This window comes from Anas acuta, chromosome 4, assembly GCF_963932015.1.
Source record: "Anas acuta chromosome 4, bAnaAcu1.1, whole genome shotgun sequence".
In the NCBI taxonomy this organism is placed as follows: Eukaryota; Metazoa; Chordata; class Aves; order Anseriformes; family Anatidae; genus Anas; species Anas acuta.
Window position 1 is genome coordinate 61,441,437 of NC_088982.1, and position 21,450 is coordinate 61,462,886.

General features: G+C 42.9%; 1 protein-coding gene across 6 annotated transcripts in view; it reads left to right on the forward strand.

Moving 5' to 3' along the window:
* The window catches only part of SLC4A4 (solute carrier family 4 member 4), a 236,480-nt gene that overhangs the window by 122,616 nt on the left and 92,414 nt on the right, over positions 1-21,450 (forward strand). For 4 of the 6 annotated variants that reach the window (XM_068679251.1, XM_068679253.1, XM_068679254.1 and 1 more), the window contains 3 exons: positions 8,021-8,156; positions 14,667-14,827; positions 17,531-17,710. In XM_068679251.1, the coding sequence (XP_068535352.1) occupies positions 8,021-8,156; positions 14,667-14,827; positions 17,531-17,710 (477 nt within the window). The remainder of the gene's footprint in view (positions 1-8,020; positions 8,157-14,666; positions 14,828-17,530; positions 17,711-21,450) is intronic. The other 2 variants (XM_068679252.1, XM_068679255.1) reach the window with 1 other exon arrangement.

A 21,450-nucleotide genomic window follows, 5' to 3' on the forward strand; every position in this document is an offset into this window, starting at 1 on the left:
GAAATCAGTGGAACCTTCTGTGGATCTGAGCAGGCAGAGACCGGAGTGGTTAATACATTAACTATTTGGCCTGGCTCAGCTTGCTACTGATGTATCTGAGCAAGGCTGTTAATAATGTATTCCGTTTGGAATATGCAGCTGCCTCGGCCCCTGACATGTTACATCGCTGTTATTTTTGTTGTCTGCAGCTGAAAAAAGCAGGCACTGATTTTCAGACAGTTAACTGGCAGTGTTTCTCAAGTGGAGCAGTGCTGAGAAGGGTTCATAGTCAGACTAGAGGTGTAGCATGCAGTGATCCCTCCATCATAAGTGTGTTCAGAATTAACAGTGTTTCTTCTTCTATAGGCAATGTCTTTTATGTTAAGGCTGACTGACTTCTTCATTAGCTGATGGTGTTTTTGCTTAAGAGGCTGCCAGACTGATAGTTGGCATTGCTCACCTTGTCCACTTGTCCCTATCTGCTAGAAATGAGTAGATTTAGGACGTTTTTGGAAGAACGGTCTTTGCTGTGTCCCAATATCTCCATGGAATGCTTCAATAAAATACCTGGAGACATAAGGTCTGTGCATTATCACAACACCACTGAAGACAGAAGGAGCTGAGAGTGCTTAGCAAATCATTACATAAAGGCTGCCGTTCTGGCTGTTGAGAGAATGTGTTGTTAGTAAGCATTTGTCTAATACTGATGATTTTTTGCAGATCAAAGACTTAAGATATGCCACATGCTGCATAGGAGCTTACAGCAGAACATGCACAATCGTGTAGTACAATAGTCCAGAAAAAAACGGATTATTCAAGAGGCAGTCAGCGCTATTCAGTACATGTTGGAAAGGGCCATGATCAAGGGATGCGGGATATTTGCTTCAGGATGGATCAAGTGGCTTGAATTGTCTTCTCTGCTTTTGTTGTCTGTAGGAGAGAGAGCGATGGCCCCAAAGGGGACCTGGTAGCATAGTGAGTGCTCCCTGCAGGCTGCCAAGTTCATCCTGCGGGCAAATCTGATCTGCCTTATTACCAGCCAGCACTGTGTGCAAGGTCAAAAAGGAATCATTTTTCTCCATAGGAAAAGAAATTTCTAACGTTGGCTTGTAGTGATTATCTGGAGAGTTGGTCATCCAGAGCAGGAGCCTAGGGGAGGCCCAATGTGTGGTCTCTGATCAAATTTTAAGGTGCAGGCATTGCTGTGAAGCAGATTCCACATGTAGATTGTTGTCCTTAACTATACAAGTGCAAGAATAGCACAGAGAGTCTGTGTGCTGTGCTTCAACATGGGCAGTGCTCCAAACACATTGAACAGTGTTACGAGTAAAGTGGGAGCAGGTCCTTTGCCTTGTCCCCATGTCAGATACCACATGTGAGCTGTGAAGATGTCCATGATGACAATCTCAGTCTCTGCTTTTAGCCATGACTCTGTGTTGGTTAGTGTATCATGGAAGCTGGTGGAGCTGTGAGCTGTGAAAGCCTTCACTGCTTGCTTTTAGCTGGGGGAATTCCATCTCCTGTTACAATCTCCCTTTCAAATCTTACCTTGTTTTCTATTCAAAAGCTTTCTTCCTCAATTTTTGCCAAATTGCGTGACGAAACTGCCTTGCTTATATTAATCAAGCAAGATGCAGAGCAAAAAATCTTACTGCAGAATCAAGATAGTGTGAATTCTGGTCTTATCAGTAAAGTGTTAATCAGCATTGGGCCAGGTTACTGCTGCTTCTCATTACATCCCTGTTACGAAAGGGGATCAAGGGGAGATAGTAAGGGTCTACAGTCTATACTGCAGCTGGAAGTTGTATGATGGGAGAGTCAAAATTAAGGGAGCTGCCTTTTTTTCCAAGCTCCCCTCCTTGGGAGCAGCTTTTCCACTGTCTTTGTATTCTCCAGCTCTGTGCTTGTGTTTAACTTCTTGTTATCTGCTAGGTACGATGCCTAGAGAAGGGGTTGTGCTGTGGAGGGGAGCAGACCAGAAACCTGTAAAACTTCGGTACGGGATGGGCCACGCCATCTGTGTAATTGTTTCATGACTTTTGTGAAAACTGCCTGCTTCATTCTTCTCATTAGTAACATTGACTAAAGCCTGGGTTTTTGTCATCAGCTACCCTTAGTGGAAATTTGCCTCTGGATAGTGCCTTGAACTGTGTAAAAGTGTTCAAACTCCAGGGCGTGTCTATGCAGGAGTACTCAGGAATGTGAATGGGAACTGATCAAAGGTATAAATCTTCAGAGAAAGGATTAAACGGGATAAGGTCTTGTAGAGACATTAACATGCAGAATTAAAGTTGTTTAATGTTAATTGATTCGTTTTGGAAGTGAGGTCAGGTAAACTAGAAAGAAAACCACCTAAAATCTGATAAGAACGTCCGCACAGGTGTTTAACTCAACTTGTTCCCTCTGACTTGAGATTGATTTGAACTGAGTTTTGGCTGACTGAGGGCAACCCCAGAAATTAATGGGAGTGTAATCATGTCCCATTTTAATAAATGTATTTGGAAAGCATGTTTTACAAATAACCCTCTTTGATAATGTTACCACAGGCTTTGAGGCAGGATTTATGCCAGGTCTTGTGGGGATTTCTGTAGCTGCTGATGTACTTCTAAGTGGTGGAGTACCCAATGTTAGACGGGCTCTTTGGCCTTGGATGGAGGAAGCAGTCAATTGAGGTGCAGGTCACAATGGTGTTCAGAAACACTACCAATAAAAACAAAACGAAAAAACGCATGGAAGAAACACTGCTGGCTGATTGGAGAAGATTCTGTTTTAGTTGTACATCATCACAAATGGGTACCTCCCAGTTAATTCTGAGGAGGCACCGCACACGTGGAGGGCCAGATTATAACCATCTTCCTCACTGCATCACGTTTCACCCCTGGTTAGTGAGGCACTTGCAACTCAGCACTGAAGCATGAGGTGACTTCAGGATACTTGCTCCTCTTGTGAAGCCCCCCGGTATTTCTGCGTGCTGTGGGGAGCCCTGCAGGCAGCGAGCTTGCTGCTTTATCCGGCCAGGCTGCGAGGGAGGGCTCCCTGAGACAGCGAGCAATTGCAGAAGTCGGGCTGACGTTGGGCTGGGAATTTCAGCTGTGGCCTTATTTGAAGCCATCGTGCCACAATGTGTCTCTCTGTATTTCTCCCTCAGATTTCTCTGTGTTGATGGAGATTGATTTTGCCTTTGGGAACCTGAGGGTATAAATTGTACTCATAAATGGCCTGAACTGAACTAGGAGAAAGAGCTGATGTGTTCGTTCTCTTCAGCAAGTCATTTGCTTTATAAGCTGCTTCATGGACCACTTCTGCCTGAATTTGGGAAAAGGAAAGGGAAAAGGGGGAGGTAGGAGGTGCCGTTAGCAGATGCCAATACCTGTATTTAGATGTTGCATTGGAGCCTTCTACCATCTGCATTTGATAGCTTAATTCCTCTCCCATTCAGGGAAAAATATAATCCCAGCCATCTAAATCCATGGATTAGCATTTTCTCCGATACTTATGTCTGTTGCTCATCAGGTTGTTGCTGGAACGAGACGGCTGCAAAAAGAAGATCTCTCAGCAGTGGCAGCCGATGCTGCCGTTGGCGGTGCTGGTTTCAGCAGCTCCCAAAGTGGCTGGGTTAGGGAGAAGCAAAGGTGATGGTCAAGGCTTGGGGAGGCCGGTAGGGCCAGTGCTCAAAGGTCGGGCAGGGGAAGCTCTGCAGGGTTCACCCCCCAGGTTAATTGCTCTGCAGCTCTTAAGCCTGATACTCAGCTGTCCACCCCGCGCTCAGCACACAGTGTTCGCTGGGGAGATTAAGATGAAAATATGTTCTCCTTGCTAAAGAGCACATAAACAACCCATAAACGGCCCATTAACCTACAAAATCGCAATAAAGAACATGTGGCAAAGCAAAGCCATAGGAGACCTGTGACCCAGCAAATTCCTTAATTGGATTTTGAACCTTATCAGTTGTGCTAAATGCAGCTAATCTGAAATTAGCAAAAACAAAAGGAAGAAGAAAAAGAAGGGGAGACTTTGCTTGTCCAGATGGGGTGGGAGCATTTCTGTAACTCCTCACGTGGTACAGCCCAGTGAGCAAACTTTTCTGGCCAGTTGTGGAATTACCGTGCTATGGGATCAGGCATCACAGTAACACTTCCACATAATACCAAATGATAACAAAATGAGTGGAAAGACAGAATTTTCTTGTTGGCTGCAAGCAATGCCCTTAGCAGCCCTGTAATCACTTCTCTCACAGGCTGCTTAATGCACCAGCCTCTTGCTGTGCTCCAAGTTGCTTTTTTTGAAGCTGTAGGATATAAATTTATTTTATAGCTTTTCTGGCTGTGATATTTAAATTCTGTAAAGAATATATTGAGAGTCATTAGTGCAGATTGAGAGGGAAGTCGATGGAACATGTATCTGATGGGTTCCCTGCCAGCAGGGCTTGCTCTTCATCTGGAGGATGACTGCAGAGTCAGACACCGTCAGCAAAGAGCTGAAGTCTAAGTCACCTAGACTATTTCCATCACTGTGAAACCACCAAATGGCTGGAGAATGGCAGCCACTTACTGTTTTTGTTCTTTTTTTCCTTGAGCTAAATTATCCCCAATGAAAGGAGGAGGAAAAAGCATGTTGTGGAAGTCTGCAGGTTCATGCTGTAAGCTGTTTGGTGTTCTTTTGGCCAGCTGTCATCTTTTTATTGTCCGTAGTGTGCTGTGGAGGGGGCACATGTCTGTGTACATGTCTGAAGCACTACAGCAAATAAATGGAAAAAACCCAAGTGCTGATAACCAGTCTGCCAGTACAGTGGTATTTAAAGGCCTTAGCTGAAACTTTGGACTTGGCTTTAGTAGGTGTTTTCCCAAATGTACACACGGTGAGATCTCTGCCCTGAAGCATGTGCGATTTGAATAGAGCGGGAAGAGAGAGGCTGGTATGTGGCAGTGAGGAGCTGAGGGCCTGAGCAGCGAAATGATTTACCCCAAGCCAAAGTGGTGTGGTGAAAGAAGAACTTGAACCGTGCCTCCTAGTGCTCAGGTGCATTGGTTTCAGCACAAACTCCTGGCTCCATGGCTGATTTGAGCTGACTGTATGAAGATGAGCTCAAGTGTTACACCTATTTGGGTTTTTGAAGTAGGAAAATCTTAATTATTTATACTAATGTTTGCAATGTGTTTTAGATGCAGATTTTTAGTCCAAATTGCTTTTATAATTGTAAGGACGATTTTCATGCATAAGGCTATGTGTTTGCAGATATATTCTGGAACTGTTCTGCCAATGGCATCTGTTACATCCAAGTCAAGTAATCGAATGCTTGTTATGCACCTCACGGATTGTGAGAAACATTTCTGAAGAAAAAGTAAAAAAAATTGTAGAAACTAATGCTTATGTAAGAGTGCTAATTACCAAAAGGGTTAATGTGTATTTTCCAAGAACTGAATGTCTTTGTAAATTCAGCTTAGCAGTATTTTTCTCTCTTTTTCAGGAGTATCCTGTGGGAGTGTTTTTGCTTTTGTGGGAAACTATAGATTTACTCAAAGGAAGAACTGATGAAAAAATGAAAAAGCATTGTGTAGTTAGTTTGGGAAACTTACTGAATCACAGTCAATGTTGCTTATGTGACATAGCGGCAAAGGAATGGATCAGCTGGTTGTGTGAACTTTGCTTTCTACTGATGTATGTTTATGTTGCTTTCACTTACGTTTCATACACACACCTTACACCTTGCTCTCAGTCGTGGCAAACCCAGCCTGTCCTTAAGCTCTGCTGTCTCCTGAGTACCTGTCCCATGAGGCTAGGAAGCTGGGATGATCAGTGTAAAGAGTCAAGCCCTATTGTTCTGCAATTAAAAGGCAGAAGGATATATGTGATAGTGCCTGTGTTCGTAACGGTGACACACAGGCTGGTTTAGTGCATGTCCTGAGGATGTTGTGCTTGTGAAATGGTACCCTTGAAATGGTGGGCATGGGAAAGGGGCAGCCATGAGCAGTCACGGGGATGTATATGCTGTAATTATTTGGGATTGGGATTGAGTTGTGCTGTGCAGTTCTGTGAAGAGCTGGGGCCATGTCTCAGGGAAGAGAAGCTGGTGGGCTAAACGGTGGATTTATGGAAATGGTTCTAGACCAGCACCACTTTGCAGAGCCGTAGATGTTGTGACTGTGCAGACGTGAGGATAGCTTTGGGAAGCACAGAGGTTGGTGCACCTAGCTGGCAGGTGCTTCTGTGAGGACGGGCAGTGTTGCTGAGGCCTTTGTGATGGGAAAAAGGAGAATCACAAGGGCAGCTCACGATGTACTGCTGACTAGTGAGCCTGAAAAGCCTTAAAGGAGAGGAAGGAGGTGGAGAGAAGTAAAATGGACCTAGCTGGCAGCCAGGCTTCTAATTCATGTAGGTATTTTGGAGCAAAACTCAGATATGTGAAACAAAATGTTTTGAGCAGTGCTTTCAGAAGGAAAGCACTGCTTTCCTGTGCTTTTCAGAAGGAAAGCACAGGCTTCCTTGCTTTCAGAAGGAAGCCTGGTCTTCTCTCTCACTGCAGGAGCATTCTGAACAGCTTGAGCAAAACTTGCAATTGGCTCCAAAGCTTTGGGTAAAAAAATGTTCCCTTCAGTGAGGTGTGTCCCTACTGCTGTATTACTGCAATTGGGAGCGTTAAAACCAATGCAACAGGGGGAAAATGTCACCAACTGCAAAAATAATACTAAGAAAAGATAGTTTCATTAAATTATTTTCTTTAACTGTAAATGTACTTTCAATAGGGGAAAAAAAAAAAGCTTATTATAAAAGTATACTAGCTGGTGAGAAATTAAATTTGCATCAATGTTTGCTTAATAATTGAAGGCTTCTTTAAAAAGCAAGAAAAAAAAAAAGAGAAACAAAAAGGCCATGTTTCCTATTGGTTTCTTTTTTCACATTACAAATTGAGACTTTGCTTACCCTGGAAAAATCAATGGTGATTGGACACCTGGAGTAATTAATTATATTGCAACAGCCAGACAGCTGATCTTTTGAAAAGAAAAGAGTTTTTAGCAGAACTGTTCAAAGTTCATAGTCTGCTGTTTAACTCTAATGCTAATAAACATTCAGCAGAAAGGATGTCTGTCTTAAAATTGCCCAGTATCACACCTTTGTTTTAAGGTGATATGACAAGAACAAAACTGTAGACCCCACGAGGTCCTCCAGCAATGCTGCTTTGGTGGCACGAGCCCCAGTTGCCTTTGGGAGATGCCCTTAGGTCTTGGCCTGTGCACAGCAAGGTTTTCAGTTTTTAATTTTGAGTCATGTCCATTTCTTAACCAGGAGGGGGGTTCTGCTCATTCTCGTTTAGGTAGAAACACAAATGAACGTCGCTTGCATTACCAAAAGAGCATGTGTTGAACCTAGGTTCTTCTGCCTAAATGGGCAGTCGTTTCCCAATGGGTAGAGCTGTGTTTTTTTTCAGTGCACTGGTGCCTGACTAAATGCGTTCAGGCACATTCTTCATGTATAGATGACACAAACTTTCTGTTAAATATTCCTGTGTTTTCTAGCAATAGGTCTGGGAAGGTTACAGCTTGCCTTGCAGGCCAATGAGAGCATGAGCCATGTTGACAGGGAGGGGAAAGCTGGCTATGGGATGCTGTCACAGTAAGCCCCAAAAGAGTTTGGCTGAAACTGGTTCTACGTCATATAAAAACGGGGGCTAAGGATCTCAGCTGATCAGAGTACTAAAGGTCCTTGGGCACGCACCATAGAGCATATTGGTTTTGAGCTTGATAGCTCTTTTTTTACAAGGGCTGCAAATTGCTGTAACATAGTTAAGGACTGTAGGAAGAGGCAAGTTTTCCTGAACTTTACTCCCAGCTTGAAGTTTTAAGAAGTAAGTGAGAAGCAAGGAAGGGAGGAGAGGGAGATACACGAACCCTCCCTCACGCCCCTCCGACCACAACTAGGATGTCAAATGGAAAAGACAGCCTGGAGAAACAGCTGAACGGCTTTGGGGAGAAGGGAAAGGAAAAGAGCCGCACGTCCCTGGTCATCCCTCAGGCTGTTAACCGCAGTATTTTCACCTCTGCAGTCTCCCCCGCTGCCGAACGCGTCCGCTTCATTCTTGGAGAGGAAGATGACAGCCCAGCACCCCCGCAGCTTTTCACGGAGCTGGATGAGCTTCTGGCTGTTGATGGACAAGAGATGGAATGGAAAGAGACTGCCAGGTGAGTTGTTTTTAACTGTACCCTGAAAGGGAAGGGCAGCTACTCAGAAACCCCATGGAAAATTCCTCTTTAGCACTCAAGGGGGGTAATGTCCATGCTACAGAATGGCTTGGGAAGTCTACAGAAAGAAATCCATACAGGTGAATTTACCTTTCTTGGATAACTGAGAGAACTTATGGATTTGTGTAAATATTAATTTAAAACAACAACTAGAAAAATCAGACTGCCAGATTGAATTGAATGGGTTGCATCTGGAGATCCAAAATTGATATGGGCTTACTAGTGCATTGCAAACATCAACAATACCGTGGCCAGACTAAAGCTTCTGTAAATGAGTTTAAATTCCTTAAATTCTATTGCTATAATTACTTAAATTCACACACCACAAATTGGAGCATTTTGACCGCGTCCTTCTCCTAATGAGTTACTGATAAAATTAATTTTAAATAGGTAAAAAAAATCCTCAAGTTTTTTTTTTTCCCTACCAAATTATTCAAGGTGTGTTAAATGCTGGATTGGATTGCCTGCTTTGAGTTTCTTGACTCAGTTCTCTCCCTATTTCTTTAATGGTGCTGAGTTAGGACTGGCATGTTTTTTTGCCTTGTTTGACACAAGTTTTTTATGGCTTATTTCTGAGCAACATAGAAGGAGCCATTGGATTGGATTGGATTCAAGATCTAAAGGCTGCTTCTTGCCTTGTGAAGTGTAGTTTTTCTACAGCAAAAACCGTTTTATTGGGTTTGCCCTGAGAGGTAAAGCCCCTAACTGCTGTTGCTGCGAAGGTCTGAAACCTTCCCCTAGAAAGAGGTGCTTACCTAGCTGCTGAGCAGCCTGGGGTTTTCCTGTCCCTGTTCCCAATCCCCCTCTCTTAACTTTGGGCTTTTCATTTTCCTTTATTGTGGCCGTGCTAAGCTCTTTCCCCACCTTCCAGTCTTAAGGGCACCTACTGTGTTTGGAGGTAGCCAATGTTGTTTGGCTACCTTAATCTTCTTTACCTGTGATTTAATGAACTGCTCCACTGCCTACCCCCTTACCCGCTTATCTTGTTTTATTTTTACTTCTCTGTCACTTGTAGAGCCTATTTAAAGACTTTTCACCTTTACTCTTTAACTCCTTTCTTATTGGTCATCCTTTTCTCCCTTTATTGCTCTTCTTCCCTCTTATCATTAGTTCAGTACTTGCATGTGTACTGCCCACCTCTGCTTTTTCTGGCAATTTATGCTTTCCTCTATGTATAGGCCTTTGAGAAGGGTTTTTAATGACAGCTGGTTAAGGCTCTTCCACAGTTCAGATCTTGATGATGCGCTTCATATAGAGCACTATATTGGGTCTCTCCTTTGTAATATAAAAATTGGGAAGCTCTGTTTTCCTCAAGTCCACAAATATTAGCCATCAGGAGGAAGATACCCCATGTCCTGCATGAGAAATGACAGAACGTTTATATGTCTTGAGAAGTATCTATCAAGAGCCCTCTGCTTTTACATTCCAAGAACCTTACAGAGGGATATGCTGGTGCTCTTTTACCATCAGGCAGCTGTAGAGAAAAAGGGAGGTTTTCTTCCCCTTTGGAAATGCTTTCTGATTTCACATGTGACATACATCTTCAGTAGAAGCGCTAGATTCAGCTGTATATATGCCTCTCTCCCTTGAGTGATACATATCTATATTAAATTCTTGAAGACGGTACAACCTGTTGAAGCACAGTGAAATTCTTAACCTTGGCTAACTTCCTGACTTTCATGGTAATTTGTTGATGGTGATCTTGCACAGTGTATAATTGTCCAGGATTTTTCAGTATCTTCCTGAAATGACTTAATCTAGCAAAACAAAACCTGCTGTAAGCTACCGAGTGGCTCTTGCTGCAGAATATACCAGCTAGAGCTGGCTTGCTCTGCTTTAGTAGGTAGAGGAGCTGCATGCTCTGCCACTCACTGCAGCTGATGGTCTAAGATTTGGCATAGACTGGGCACTGTCAGGAGAGACAGGGTTTAGGAAATGAGGTGTTCTGATCAACAGAAAAACAGGAACATGTCACGGAACATGTGTAGCAGCAACCTTCAAGATACTGACTTTAAAATGCTTCCAGAAGAATATCTTTAATTGCATAGCTTGACTCTTGATCCATGTGACTTCAGCTGTCTGTGCTGCAACCCCAGTGTAAATGGGCTATAGTTACCCCCCTGCCCTCAGTGATGTTTCAGATAGTAAGTACATCAGGCCATGACCAGGGCTTGAGGATGTCTTACTCCTTCGTGTGGTCCTGTCACACATTAGTGATGGGGTCTGGCCATGATTAACAAAAAAGAGAAGTTTTGGAAAAATATCTTTACTGTAGAGTGTTTCATAACGCAGCCCTGTAAATGCATTAGAAATAGAGCAGTAAAAGGGAAGGTGTATTGCTGTTAAAAGGTAACCTAAAGATTTGGGTCACTGGGTGTTCCTTGTTCTTTCTTTTTTCTTCTTTCCTTTTTTTTTTTTTTGGTGTTTATAGTGGATTTACTTGGTGTGGATGGACAAGTTCTTGCACCAACATGTGAATGTTTTCACTTCAATAGTAGTTAAAGAATACAGAGCAAGCTGGTAAAAGGAAAAGAAAGACCTGAGACAGCTGGAGGCCACCAGCTATTTTGAGGCTCAGTCCATTACGTTTGGGAACCAAGATGTGCACACCATAGTGGAGATCACCATTCTGCAAGGCAGAGAGATGGCAAAAGGATCCTGGTGACAATGACAAGGACAGAAAGGGTTGGCAGATAGGCTTTTAAAATCTTTAATTATGGTTGTTTCTTTATGTAAGCTCTGTCAAACAGTACATTTACATCCTTCACCTCTTTCCTCATTACAATATTAACATGCCTTTTATGCAATCCTTTATAGGGCTTTAAAAATAAAAAAGACGAGTCCTGCATACTGGCTAGCAGAGGTAATAGCTGTCTTCACGGTATGTGTACACTGAATATACTGAAGGCTCCCAGAGAAGCATTTGAAGAGTAAGGTGTTCTTCTGGAGGCAACCAAGTGCACTGGTGGCAGATTTTTCTTGCAAATCTCTGCCCTTTGGAGCTGGTGATGCCTATATGGTCCTGAATTCAGAAGTCCACAGTGCCAGCTTTGCTGGAGCTGCCAGTGTAGTAAGGCCCAAGAGGTGTAACACTACATGGGTGTTGGTTGCTGTACCTTGCTGCTTCTCTGATGTGGTCACAAGAATTTTTACTAGCTATTGCAAGTGAATTAAAAGTGGTAGAAAGGAAGAATATGGAGATGTAAAAAATCAGAGGGGTATAGAAATAATGAAAGAAATTTGGTTGTTAATTTTCACAAGTAACAGTGTTGATAGTCGTTTGCCCTGAAACAGCACGTTGCTGTTAGGCTGCAGATAGAGTTGCCTTCAACACTCAGGAAATTCTGTTTCAGGACGTACAATTTGAAATTCACCCAATAGGAAGCATTAACCCTACGTCTCTCTCTTTGTCCTTTCCACTCTCCTCCACCCTAAAAGTATGACAATTTGTTCCAATGTTCAGAGACTGCCCATGCAACTTCCTGGTTGTGAGCGAGCTTTTCTGTGTGGTCTTGTGTCAATGGTTGTTTTTGATAGCACTTTTTGTGTCCTAGTTTGAAAAGTCTTTTTTGATGATACTTCAGTGACCAGGTGCATAAGTGTGATCTTTGCCATAGCACAGATGTACACTGTACAAAGTACCAGATTTCTGTCTTGGCATGCTTTAGACTTATTTCCGAACATTAACAGATATTTCTGGTGTATCCCCAAGTCTTTATCCAATAGGGGATGCGTGTAGCTGATGATAATTTCACACTAGCATGATATCTTCTGGTAGGTTAGTTGAGGAAAGTATTGCACCAGGAGTAGTCTTTCAATGATTCCCCCTGATGGAACGAGGAGTGACCACGCAGTTCAGTGTCCTCAAAGCCACACCTGCCTTCAAAGTGGGCACTTCTGGCTCTTGGGAGGTGTCTGGGACTACCTTTGCTTCAGGTTTGGCTCATTTTTATCACTTTAGGTATCATTTGTGAGTGAAGTAGCACACCAGATTGGTTCAGTTCACACTGAAGATGCCTCCTTGTAAACCTCTCCTTTGCTTTGTGTGGTCCTTGGCAAACCAGCGTTTTTAATTAGGTGAAATATATAGTAGGGAATAACAATAAAAAGCCCTAAAGAAGAAGACATGTATTAAGCATACGGAAAGCCATGTGGAGAGCATTGCTTAACTAAGTACTGGCATTGGTTTGCAGAAAGCAAATATTAATAATTGTGAATTATACACTTTCACCAAAAGTACAAGTGCTTTGTAATTTGCAGCCTTTATGCTGTTGCAGGCTAAGCAGCATCTAACTGCTTTTGATACGATCCCATAACTGTATGATCCAGTCATACGTATGTGGCCATGTCACACACCCGTTGAACTCCACAGATGTGCAGGTGCCCAAGTCACTGCGCTTTCCTAGCAAACACCCAGGTGGTGTGAGCTGAATACAACCTTGTTACTCAGAGCTCAAATTCAGTCTCTCTGCTTGGGTTAAAAAGCAACTTTTGAATAATGAAGTCTCAAAAGAGATTATTGCAGTTGAAAAGCATAATTGATTAATCCTCAAGTAATACATTTTTTAGGAGTATGATTTCACTTGGCGTTAATAATGTTCTCTTGAGCCACTTTGTGACTTCCTTACCTTCACATGTATGTTTTCTTTGTCTTAGTAATCCCCTTATATTACTCAGTGGAATTTTCATTTAGCCAAGTATATTAAAACAGTATCTTGGGACGGGATTAGAATGCACTTGTACTTTGCAATCAGGTTGCATTAAAACATCTTCCTGCATTCTGTGTTCACGGCACAGCTGTAGCTGGGTGCTGCGATGAAGGAAAAGATCTGTGCCATTTCTTTTCCTTTTATAAGTGCAGCAAAAGCCTGAGCCAGGTGAAATTTCCTCCTGTGGGTCCCACAGAAGGAGTTGTTTGCGCAGTCCCCGGCCGGCCACCTGTGCAAACACCTTGCTGGCAGCAGCAGGAGCCAAGGGCAGCGCGGAGCCGCAGCAGGTCACGCTCCGGCTAGCCGCCTGCAGCAGCAGAGCTCGGGGTTGCGATCCCTGGGTTAAACCTCTTGCTTGCCTGCTGTGATGACATGGTTTTAGGGGTGTAAAGAGTATTTTGCACAGAACGGCATTTAACCTTTGCTCTAATCTTCAACTAGAGAGATGAGCTTTCTGTTTTTTCAGACCTACTTTGTTAAATGATTAAACAATGGATAGAGCACAGAGAGAAACAACGAAGCCCTTAATTTGTCTTTTCCATTGGTGGCTCACTTGCTCCTTCCAGAACATGTTTGGGTCTGTTTGGGATATGCTGCTCTCCCCTGCCCTTTGCCTCCAGCCAGCCTGCTCCTCTTGGGCAGCACCATGCAGTGCTCCCGACTGTTGGCCAGGCTGCTGAGTTTTGGCAAAGCCCTGGTGCTTCTCCTGTGCTCGTACACTTGAAGATGACCCATGTCTTTGCCCTGTTCAGGGGACCTGTGGCAAGGAGGATGGGCAGCAGAGGGTTCTCTGCCTCCAGCTGGCAGACCACAGATTTGAGCTCTGGGCAGCAGGGGTGTGAAACTTTGTGTGAGTTAAATCTCTGCGCCGTGCCCCTGCTGCCCCACTGCTCAATACCCACTGTTGTGTGCAGCCTTGGTAAAGGCTCTGAGCCCAAGAGAAAAAGGGGCTATATTAGAGCAGGGTGTAGTTATAATCCCATATAGATACTGCCTTTTTGTTTACAAATTGTGAGCAGATGAAAGAAGAGGTATGTAAAATCTGAGTTCCATTTACTGATATTTCTGCCTTACCTTTCTCTGTGGTTTTCTTCTACTTTTCCTGCCCCAAGCTTACCTGATTCCTTAAACGGGAGGTGAAACTTTCAGATTTTATTGTCTGGATTGGAATGCTTGAATGCAAGTCACTCTATTTCCAGAAACGCCGATTTTTTCCATCCTTTCCATCAGCACCTCTCACCACTGGCTACTTTTGCTTAGTTATTAAGTGTGAATTTACTTACCTGACTTTGATTTGCTTGGATCTGGTGGAGCAGTTGTACACAGCGTGATGCAGAGCGCCGGGTCAGGGACTGGGTGTGCAGCCCAGGGAGGAAATTAGCGGGTGTCAGCTGAGTTGTTGAAACTACTTGGCCTGGAGCAAACATGAGGTAAACTGTGTTAGTTTAAGGCTAGTTTAAGGCTTGGTGAAAGCTATTAAAGATAACGTGTTTTACCTTACATTTGGGATAGTTTACAAGCAGATACAGCATTATCACTGCTCACCTAACACATACCAACTCATTAAGCCTTTGCAACTTGATCATGGATTTGTGGCCTTAGGGATGTGTGGGAAAATGTGTGCGCTTGAACTTGTCAGTATGTTGTGATATTTCAGCTGTGTTGCTTCTTTCAGATTCGTCTGAAAGGATTGGAGAGAGCAACAACTTCAACGCAGTCTCATTGCTCTGCCCTCTTGCAGGTGGATAAAGTTCGAGGAGAAGGTAGAACAAGGTGGGGAACGATGGAGTAAACCTCACGTGGCCACGTTGTCCCTGCACAGCTTGTTTGAGTTAAGGACGTGTATAGAGAAGGGCTCGATAATGCTGGATATGGAGGCCTCTTCTCTCCCTCAGGTGGTGGGTAAGTAATTTTCCCTGGCTCTTTTCCCTAAACAATGCCCTAAAACTTTTAATTAACCTTGATAGTGGTTTCCTTCGAAGGCAAGGGACTGAGCATAACTGTTTTACCCCCCAGAAAAACACAGGAGAATTTATTATTTCCACAGTCTTCCTGGAATCAAGTGTGAAATAACCGTGTTGGAAGATTTCAGGCTTTTTCCCCCTCTCTTTGAGGCAGTCCATCCATTTTCACTGCCTGATGAAAGCACTACTTTTTCCTTAAAGAAGTAAAACAAAGAAACAATCCTCCTAGGAGTGACAGGGAAAACTAGAAAGTACTTGGAGGTGGATAACCAATAAATGAAAGGGAGTCTTCTCAATTTAGAAGAAGAGTAAAAGAATCCACTTCAGTGATAATTATGCTTACCTTGAACTATATAGAAGCAGTTGGATCTTGAAGTAGGTATCCAACGTTTACCACATGTGTGTGAAAGGAAAGGCATACACTGACAATCGATGTTTACTACCAGAAATGTAGCATTTAAAAGGCTACCTCTCTGTGGTTAGAAGTGCCCAGCAGGTACTGCTCTGAGAAGAACAGTTGCAGTTTTGGGCCCTCGTGGTCAGACCACAGACTGGTTTTGGGTGATATTCCAGGGCGGGTTGCTAAAAGCAGGTGAAGGGTCTGTGTGAAATGGGAGCACTCCCCTCTGGCAAAGGAGGGTGAAGAGCAGTCACAGGATCAGCTGATTCTGATGAATGGGATGGCAGTTTTTTTTCAGTCAAAATAGCTGTGGCCCGGGATGACACTCAGTGACATTGCCAAGAGCTATACCATGTTCCTGATGACATGTAAAAGGCATCTAAAATAAACCTAAGAAGTGAGCCATCCAGTGGAGGTACATTTAAACAATACACTGTGTTTGGTAGGCATTATGTGAAAGAGGTTTAGAGGGATGAAATGAAATAAAAACACTCCAGAACTCGGTGCTTTGAGTCATAATCTCAGGACTCAGGCTTGGCATAAAATTATCAGGTGACATGTGTTGCATTAGTTTGTAAGACTTGGAATTAGAGAAGCTGCGTTTATATTGTCTACCGAGTTTTGAACTTTTTTTTGTAGGTGCTTGTGGTGGCATTAATTTTCTTTTATTTCTATTTTTGTATCCCAGTGCACAGCATTGCAAAATTTTTTAAAAAATAAGTTATTCTGGATGAAGTCACTTTGAGATGTCACCTCAAAAAACCCTTTTCACCATCCAAGTCAAGCCTAATTTCCGAGAGACTAAATGACAAATCGGTGACTGCTGTTGCTGTACCACTGTCCCGAGTGGGCTATTTTTGCTGTTATAGGTCCAGGTTCTTTAATCAGATACAGAGGGGTGTCTAAGAAGACTGCAGACCTGCTTTCCAGAAGTATTTAATCATGATCGCTTTGTTGAGGTTCAGCAGTGACAGGCAGGAAAGTAAAATGCACAGAGCTCTCTTTGTTGACTTGAGTTATATCAGAAGCACGAAAGGGAATAAATACTTGCCAGATGGAGAAAGATAAACTTGATGAAGAAAGGCATGTTGTTCTGAAGGAAGTATTCCAAAAATCACTAACAAAAAATATGAATGAAAGCCTGCAGAAAAACAGCACCTTACAAAAATAAAACTTTTGCCAAACATTTTTGTAACCATACCTACGTGCTTATAATCATTCTTTTCTGAGTTAGGGTGGAAGGACTAGGCTTTTTTCCCTAGTGATTTGAGAGGCATTAATTCTTGGGTAGCAGCATATAGAAGATGACTTTCTGACTCACTGAGTTAGCAAATGTGATGCATGTTCTGCCTCCACTTTCACATAACTTTTATTATTAGCACAAATAAAAGTTACTGGTAGACAAATAAGAGCTGCCACATTCCCCGAGGGGACAGCACGTTAACTGAAGTAATAAAGGGAACAGCTTAATGTGAGATTTAATGCGCAATAGTGATTTTTTAAATATATCTGGCTACCTCCCCCCTTGGGACAGAGGAACAGAGAAGAGAGAGTTGATGGAAAGTGAGCAGTCTTTGCAGTGAGTTGGATGTTGTTCTTTTGTGGTGATTCAGTTAAGGGCTAAGCCCCATAATATGTCCTGTGAAAATGGGAGCAAGTTCTGCCTTTTGTAGTTGCTGTCATTTTACTTTAGTTCTAAGAATGAAAGATTTAATTAGTGGCTCGTCTCCAGGACTTTTTCCTGCAGTTAGATGAGGTTTTTATCGGGGGCCTGCGAGGTGAACTCAAGCCTTGTGCAATCTGACAGAAGTTTTACCATGCTATTTTGGGGATTGTCCTGGAATTCACAGTGTAGCTGCAGCTTCTTTACAAAACCTCAGGGTTGGAGCAGAGTCCCCCCTCTGACCTAAGAACCATCTTATCCTGGGAAGAGTTGATTTGAAGCCCTCTGAGTGGCATTTATGGAAATGACACAAGGGAGTTTGGGTGGAAAAGGTGTGTGTTGGTGGCTGATGGGTTTTTCTTGACAAAAACACTGCTTTCATTTCAAAATAAATGATTAGAGGAGAATGCCATTAGAAATGAAATGGTAAAACCTGGTGATAGCTTTGAGATGGGAAGGAAAGACTTCAAAATAGGAGGGTGATAATTACCTCCCTCTCCCAGCTATCCCTTAATGTAGCCAAGTTCTGTGCTTTGTCATTCATTTTCCTCTCTTCCTCATCCCTTTGTGTGCAACAGAAATGATTGTTGACAATCAGATAGAGACGGGGCTTTTGAAATCCGACGCGAAGGACAAAGTCACCTACACGCTGCTCAGGAAGCACCGGCACCAGACCAAGAAGTCCAACCTGCGCTCTCTGGCAGACATTGGAAAGACCGTCTCCAGTGCAAGTAGGATGTTTACCAACCCCGATAATGGTAATGCAGAGGCTAACTGGCTATAGCCTTCCGTTTTAAAGCAACCCACCAAACTTGCCCGCCAAAAACTAACTCCATTGCCATGATAATGCTTCTCTAACCCACAATTAGCGTAGCAAGACCCATGCTGATAACACATCAGTGGTGGGCTCTGATGGCTGCTTCTGCCGTGGCACATTGCTCTAACCATATCTTCACTGGACGGAGTGGGAGAGGAGGGGAGGTGGCAGGTAGGCAGCAGGATACAGCAGCACAGGAAAAGCGGAGAGGTGCTCCCGCAGCTGAGCTGATGTGTAGGAGGTGAGGTAGGAACAGCATTAGGAAAGGGAGACTGACAACAAACTCCAAGCGTGCCTGAACCCAAAAGGCTGATCCTCTGAAATGCTTGTGCAGAGATGAAGCTTTTGTGCGTGTTCGATTTCTGTAACAGATGGTGTCGATGGCACTCTAAATCAAAAATTATGCGAGAGTAAAATCTAGCTTGCATTTTATTGCCATGCAATCATTGTCCAGTGTGGGTAAAGCTGATTTTCCATTTTGCTTTATTCATCCTAAAATTGCTTTGTGGTGTTATGTTGTATATTATGTCTCTGTTTCTCTCTAAAAATTACTTCTTGTATAGTGTTGTGGACATTGTGGTGTCTGTGGAAGTGTGTGTGTGTGTGTGTGTGGATACAGACAGCTGTAGAGGCCTTGGCAGTGACACTGTAGTTAAACAAGGAAAGTTGCAGTCGTATCAGTGGGAATCAAAAAAAGAGGATGTTATAAGCCTATTTTTAAGTCTTGGAGTTCTGCCAACTGCCTCATGTTGCAGTATGGAAGCTTGTCTAAAAGTTACCATTTCAAAATATACAGAAAGAGAAAATTGGTAGTCATCACACTACGTTGAAGGCCTCTAAGCTTTCTGTGTTCTGCTTCTTGAACTCACCCTAACATTTCTCCCTAACTTATTGTCCTTAATTAATATTTCCTGCTTTCCACTGTCCTTTGCTTTTGCAACAAGTGTGTATGTGCATGTGAAAAATATTTATTGCTCTTACGCATCTTATCATGTACCAATGTCTTGATAATGCAATGATTAAATGAGTAACACAAAGGCACAGTAACATGAATCAAGGAAATGTCCTGGATGTGCAGCTTTTCTGTGAATATCCTTGCAGGAGCCCAGTGGAGATAAGATAGGGACTGTGCTCCTCAAGACCTCCTGCTCATTTCACAGTAGCTTCAGACAGGTGTAAAATTTGTAGGTGCCCCAGTTTTTGCCCTTAAATATGCCAGGCACTTCAGAAAAAAAAAAAAAAAAAAAAAAAAAAAGGTGTGAAGTGTGTGTGCTGGGAGTGGGGTGGCTACATCTGTTGCAAATAAAATGCATTTTTGTGGTGGTGTCTTTCTGGACCTTTGACAAAGTGAGCAGGCTTGCTTTGAGGAGAAGGACCCTGCACTTGGAGCCATGCGGTACGGGAGGCAAAACTGAAGACAGACATCGGCTGCTTCAGTCTCCCCGGGCGTGGTGTAGGGGATGCACTTGGTTCTCAGCTCTAGCCCCCAACCACGTGCCTAAACGTAGGCACTGCAGCACCCAGGGTTATGGTAACAGACACAGTTATGGTAACAGGCTGGTTGATGGTACATTTACAATTCCACAAGCAGAGCAAATGTCTCTCAAATTGTGTAGCAGGCTAGAGGGGAAACTCCTGGATGTTGGCAGTGCCTCTGTGTTTGGGCAATGATAGGCTCTTTTCCTATTTATGGTTAAACAAGACATCAAGCATAGTGTTTTATTCAAATGACCTGTCTCAGGGAATTCCTAAAGTATAGAAATGTAAAGAAACCTGTACAATTGGCTGTATTATATTATTTTAATTAGCACCTCTTTTATACACAGCAAGAATCTAATTGAAGGGGTTAAGACTTGCTCTGTTTACAACACACATCCACCTTCCACTTCTGTCTTGCATCTATTTTTGCTGAACAATATGCTTGTAACAGCCTCCTCTTTTTTCAGCAGCTGGTGAGTGTTGAATTCTTCCTCTCTGCAGTTAAAGTCACTCATTGAGGAGTCATCAAAACCTCAGGGAGTAAAGAGAAATTAAAACTTACTTAGGAGGTTTGAAGGTAAATCATGCACAGTGTATTATTTAATTACACCTCAGACGGTTAGCCCTGTCTCTTCCCCATACGGAGCCAGACATTCACTGCTGGTTTAAAAAGAAAATAATAGCTTGCTTATCCTGGGAGGATGATACTGGCAACGGGTGTTCATCCAAGTTCTCACTCCAGCCCCTGCTTATTTTTCATGGCTAGGGACATGCTTTGCTCAGGCAGTCGGTGACTTAGTTTTTCATTTGGTTCTTTTCTTGTTAGAAGGGACTGTGAGGGTCCTGTCTCTGTTGAGCTGATTCTCAAAAAACTTTCCTGGCTTTGCTTAGCCTCCTGACTGACCTTCAGCAACTTCTTTTGCTTGTTTTTGCCTCTGTTTCCCCACCTGGAATGTTTCTGTGTTGTGAGAATGCGTAACGCGTTCTGTTTCATGACAGCTGAAATGCTTTGAGCATTAAGGAGGAAGAAACTTGCATACAAAGGGAAATACTTCATGAATAGTTGTTACTGTTATTTATTATTTACACTTAAATGAAAAAATAACTCAATGAAATACATTCTGGAGTTATACCACACTCCCTGGAGTTCAGTGAGTGCTCTCATGTGATTCTGAAGGCAGAATTTGTCCTTTAGACAGATAAAAATTTAATGAGGCCAACAGGAGTGCAGCTGCCTTTCACCATGGGCAATAACAATAATAGAAGTGCCATCAGCCCCAAGCACTCATGAATTTTCCTGGAGTTTCTTTCCAGGTAGATACTTTCTTTCAGTTTCTACCTTCTGTTTCAGTGTCAGTGAAACTCTCATACAATATTCATGCTGCATCCAGGTTAATGAGAACGACAGTCCCTCAGGACACAAGACCTGGGCAGTGCTTACTTCTCACCTCTGTAGAATAGGATTTGGGGCTGATGTGTTTAGGAAGCAGCTTGGTGTTCTGCTCGACTGATGTTTACTGCTGCTGTTAAAAAGGGTAACTCCTCTTCTTGGTCCAGCCATAAGGCACGTTGATGTAAATTACAAGGTGCCCTGCTAATTTAGCTTACACAAGCTCCGTGTGTTTGTTAATGAAGCAGGCGTGGAGCTTAACTAGACCCTGCAGTATGTTATGTACAAAAATGTTACACAACTTACTGCCTCTTACTGGGCAATCACACTTTCCTCGGAACCTGTGATTCTGTTAAGTACCTAATTGCATTCAATTACTTTGAAAAACATTTATTTAGGAAGCACTTTAGCATCATGTTATTAGCAGAGATTTTGCCCATGAATTTCCTTCATATTTTTTTTCAAGTAATGCTACAGATAAACTTAAAATCCAAATTAAATAGTGACAAATTTATTCAAGTGTATACGATAAGTCTGAAATCTGAAAATATCCCCTGGATCCATGCTCCTCAAAAATACTTAGGAGCCTGCATCTCATCAAAATGATTAAGTGACAGAGCCTTAAAGGCTTGAAAATCTTTTGTGCCTTTCTTACCTTTGCAATAAACCTGTTACAGACTACTTTCTGGTATTTAAACGGATTATTCAGAATTAAAAGTTCTGAATGTGTCCTAAGAGATTCTTCATGCATAAAGCAGGAAAAGAAGGTAAAGAAGCAGAAGTTGCTAGGACTTAGCCTCTAGAAAGGAGTG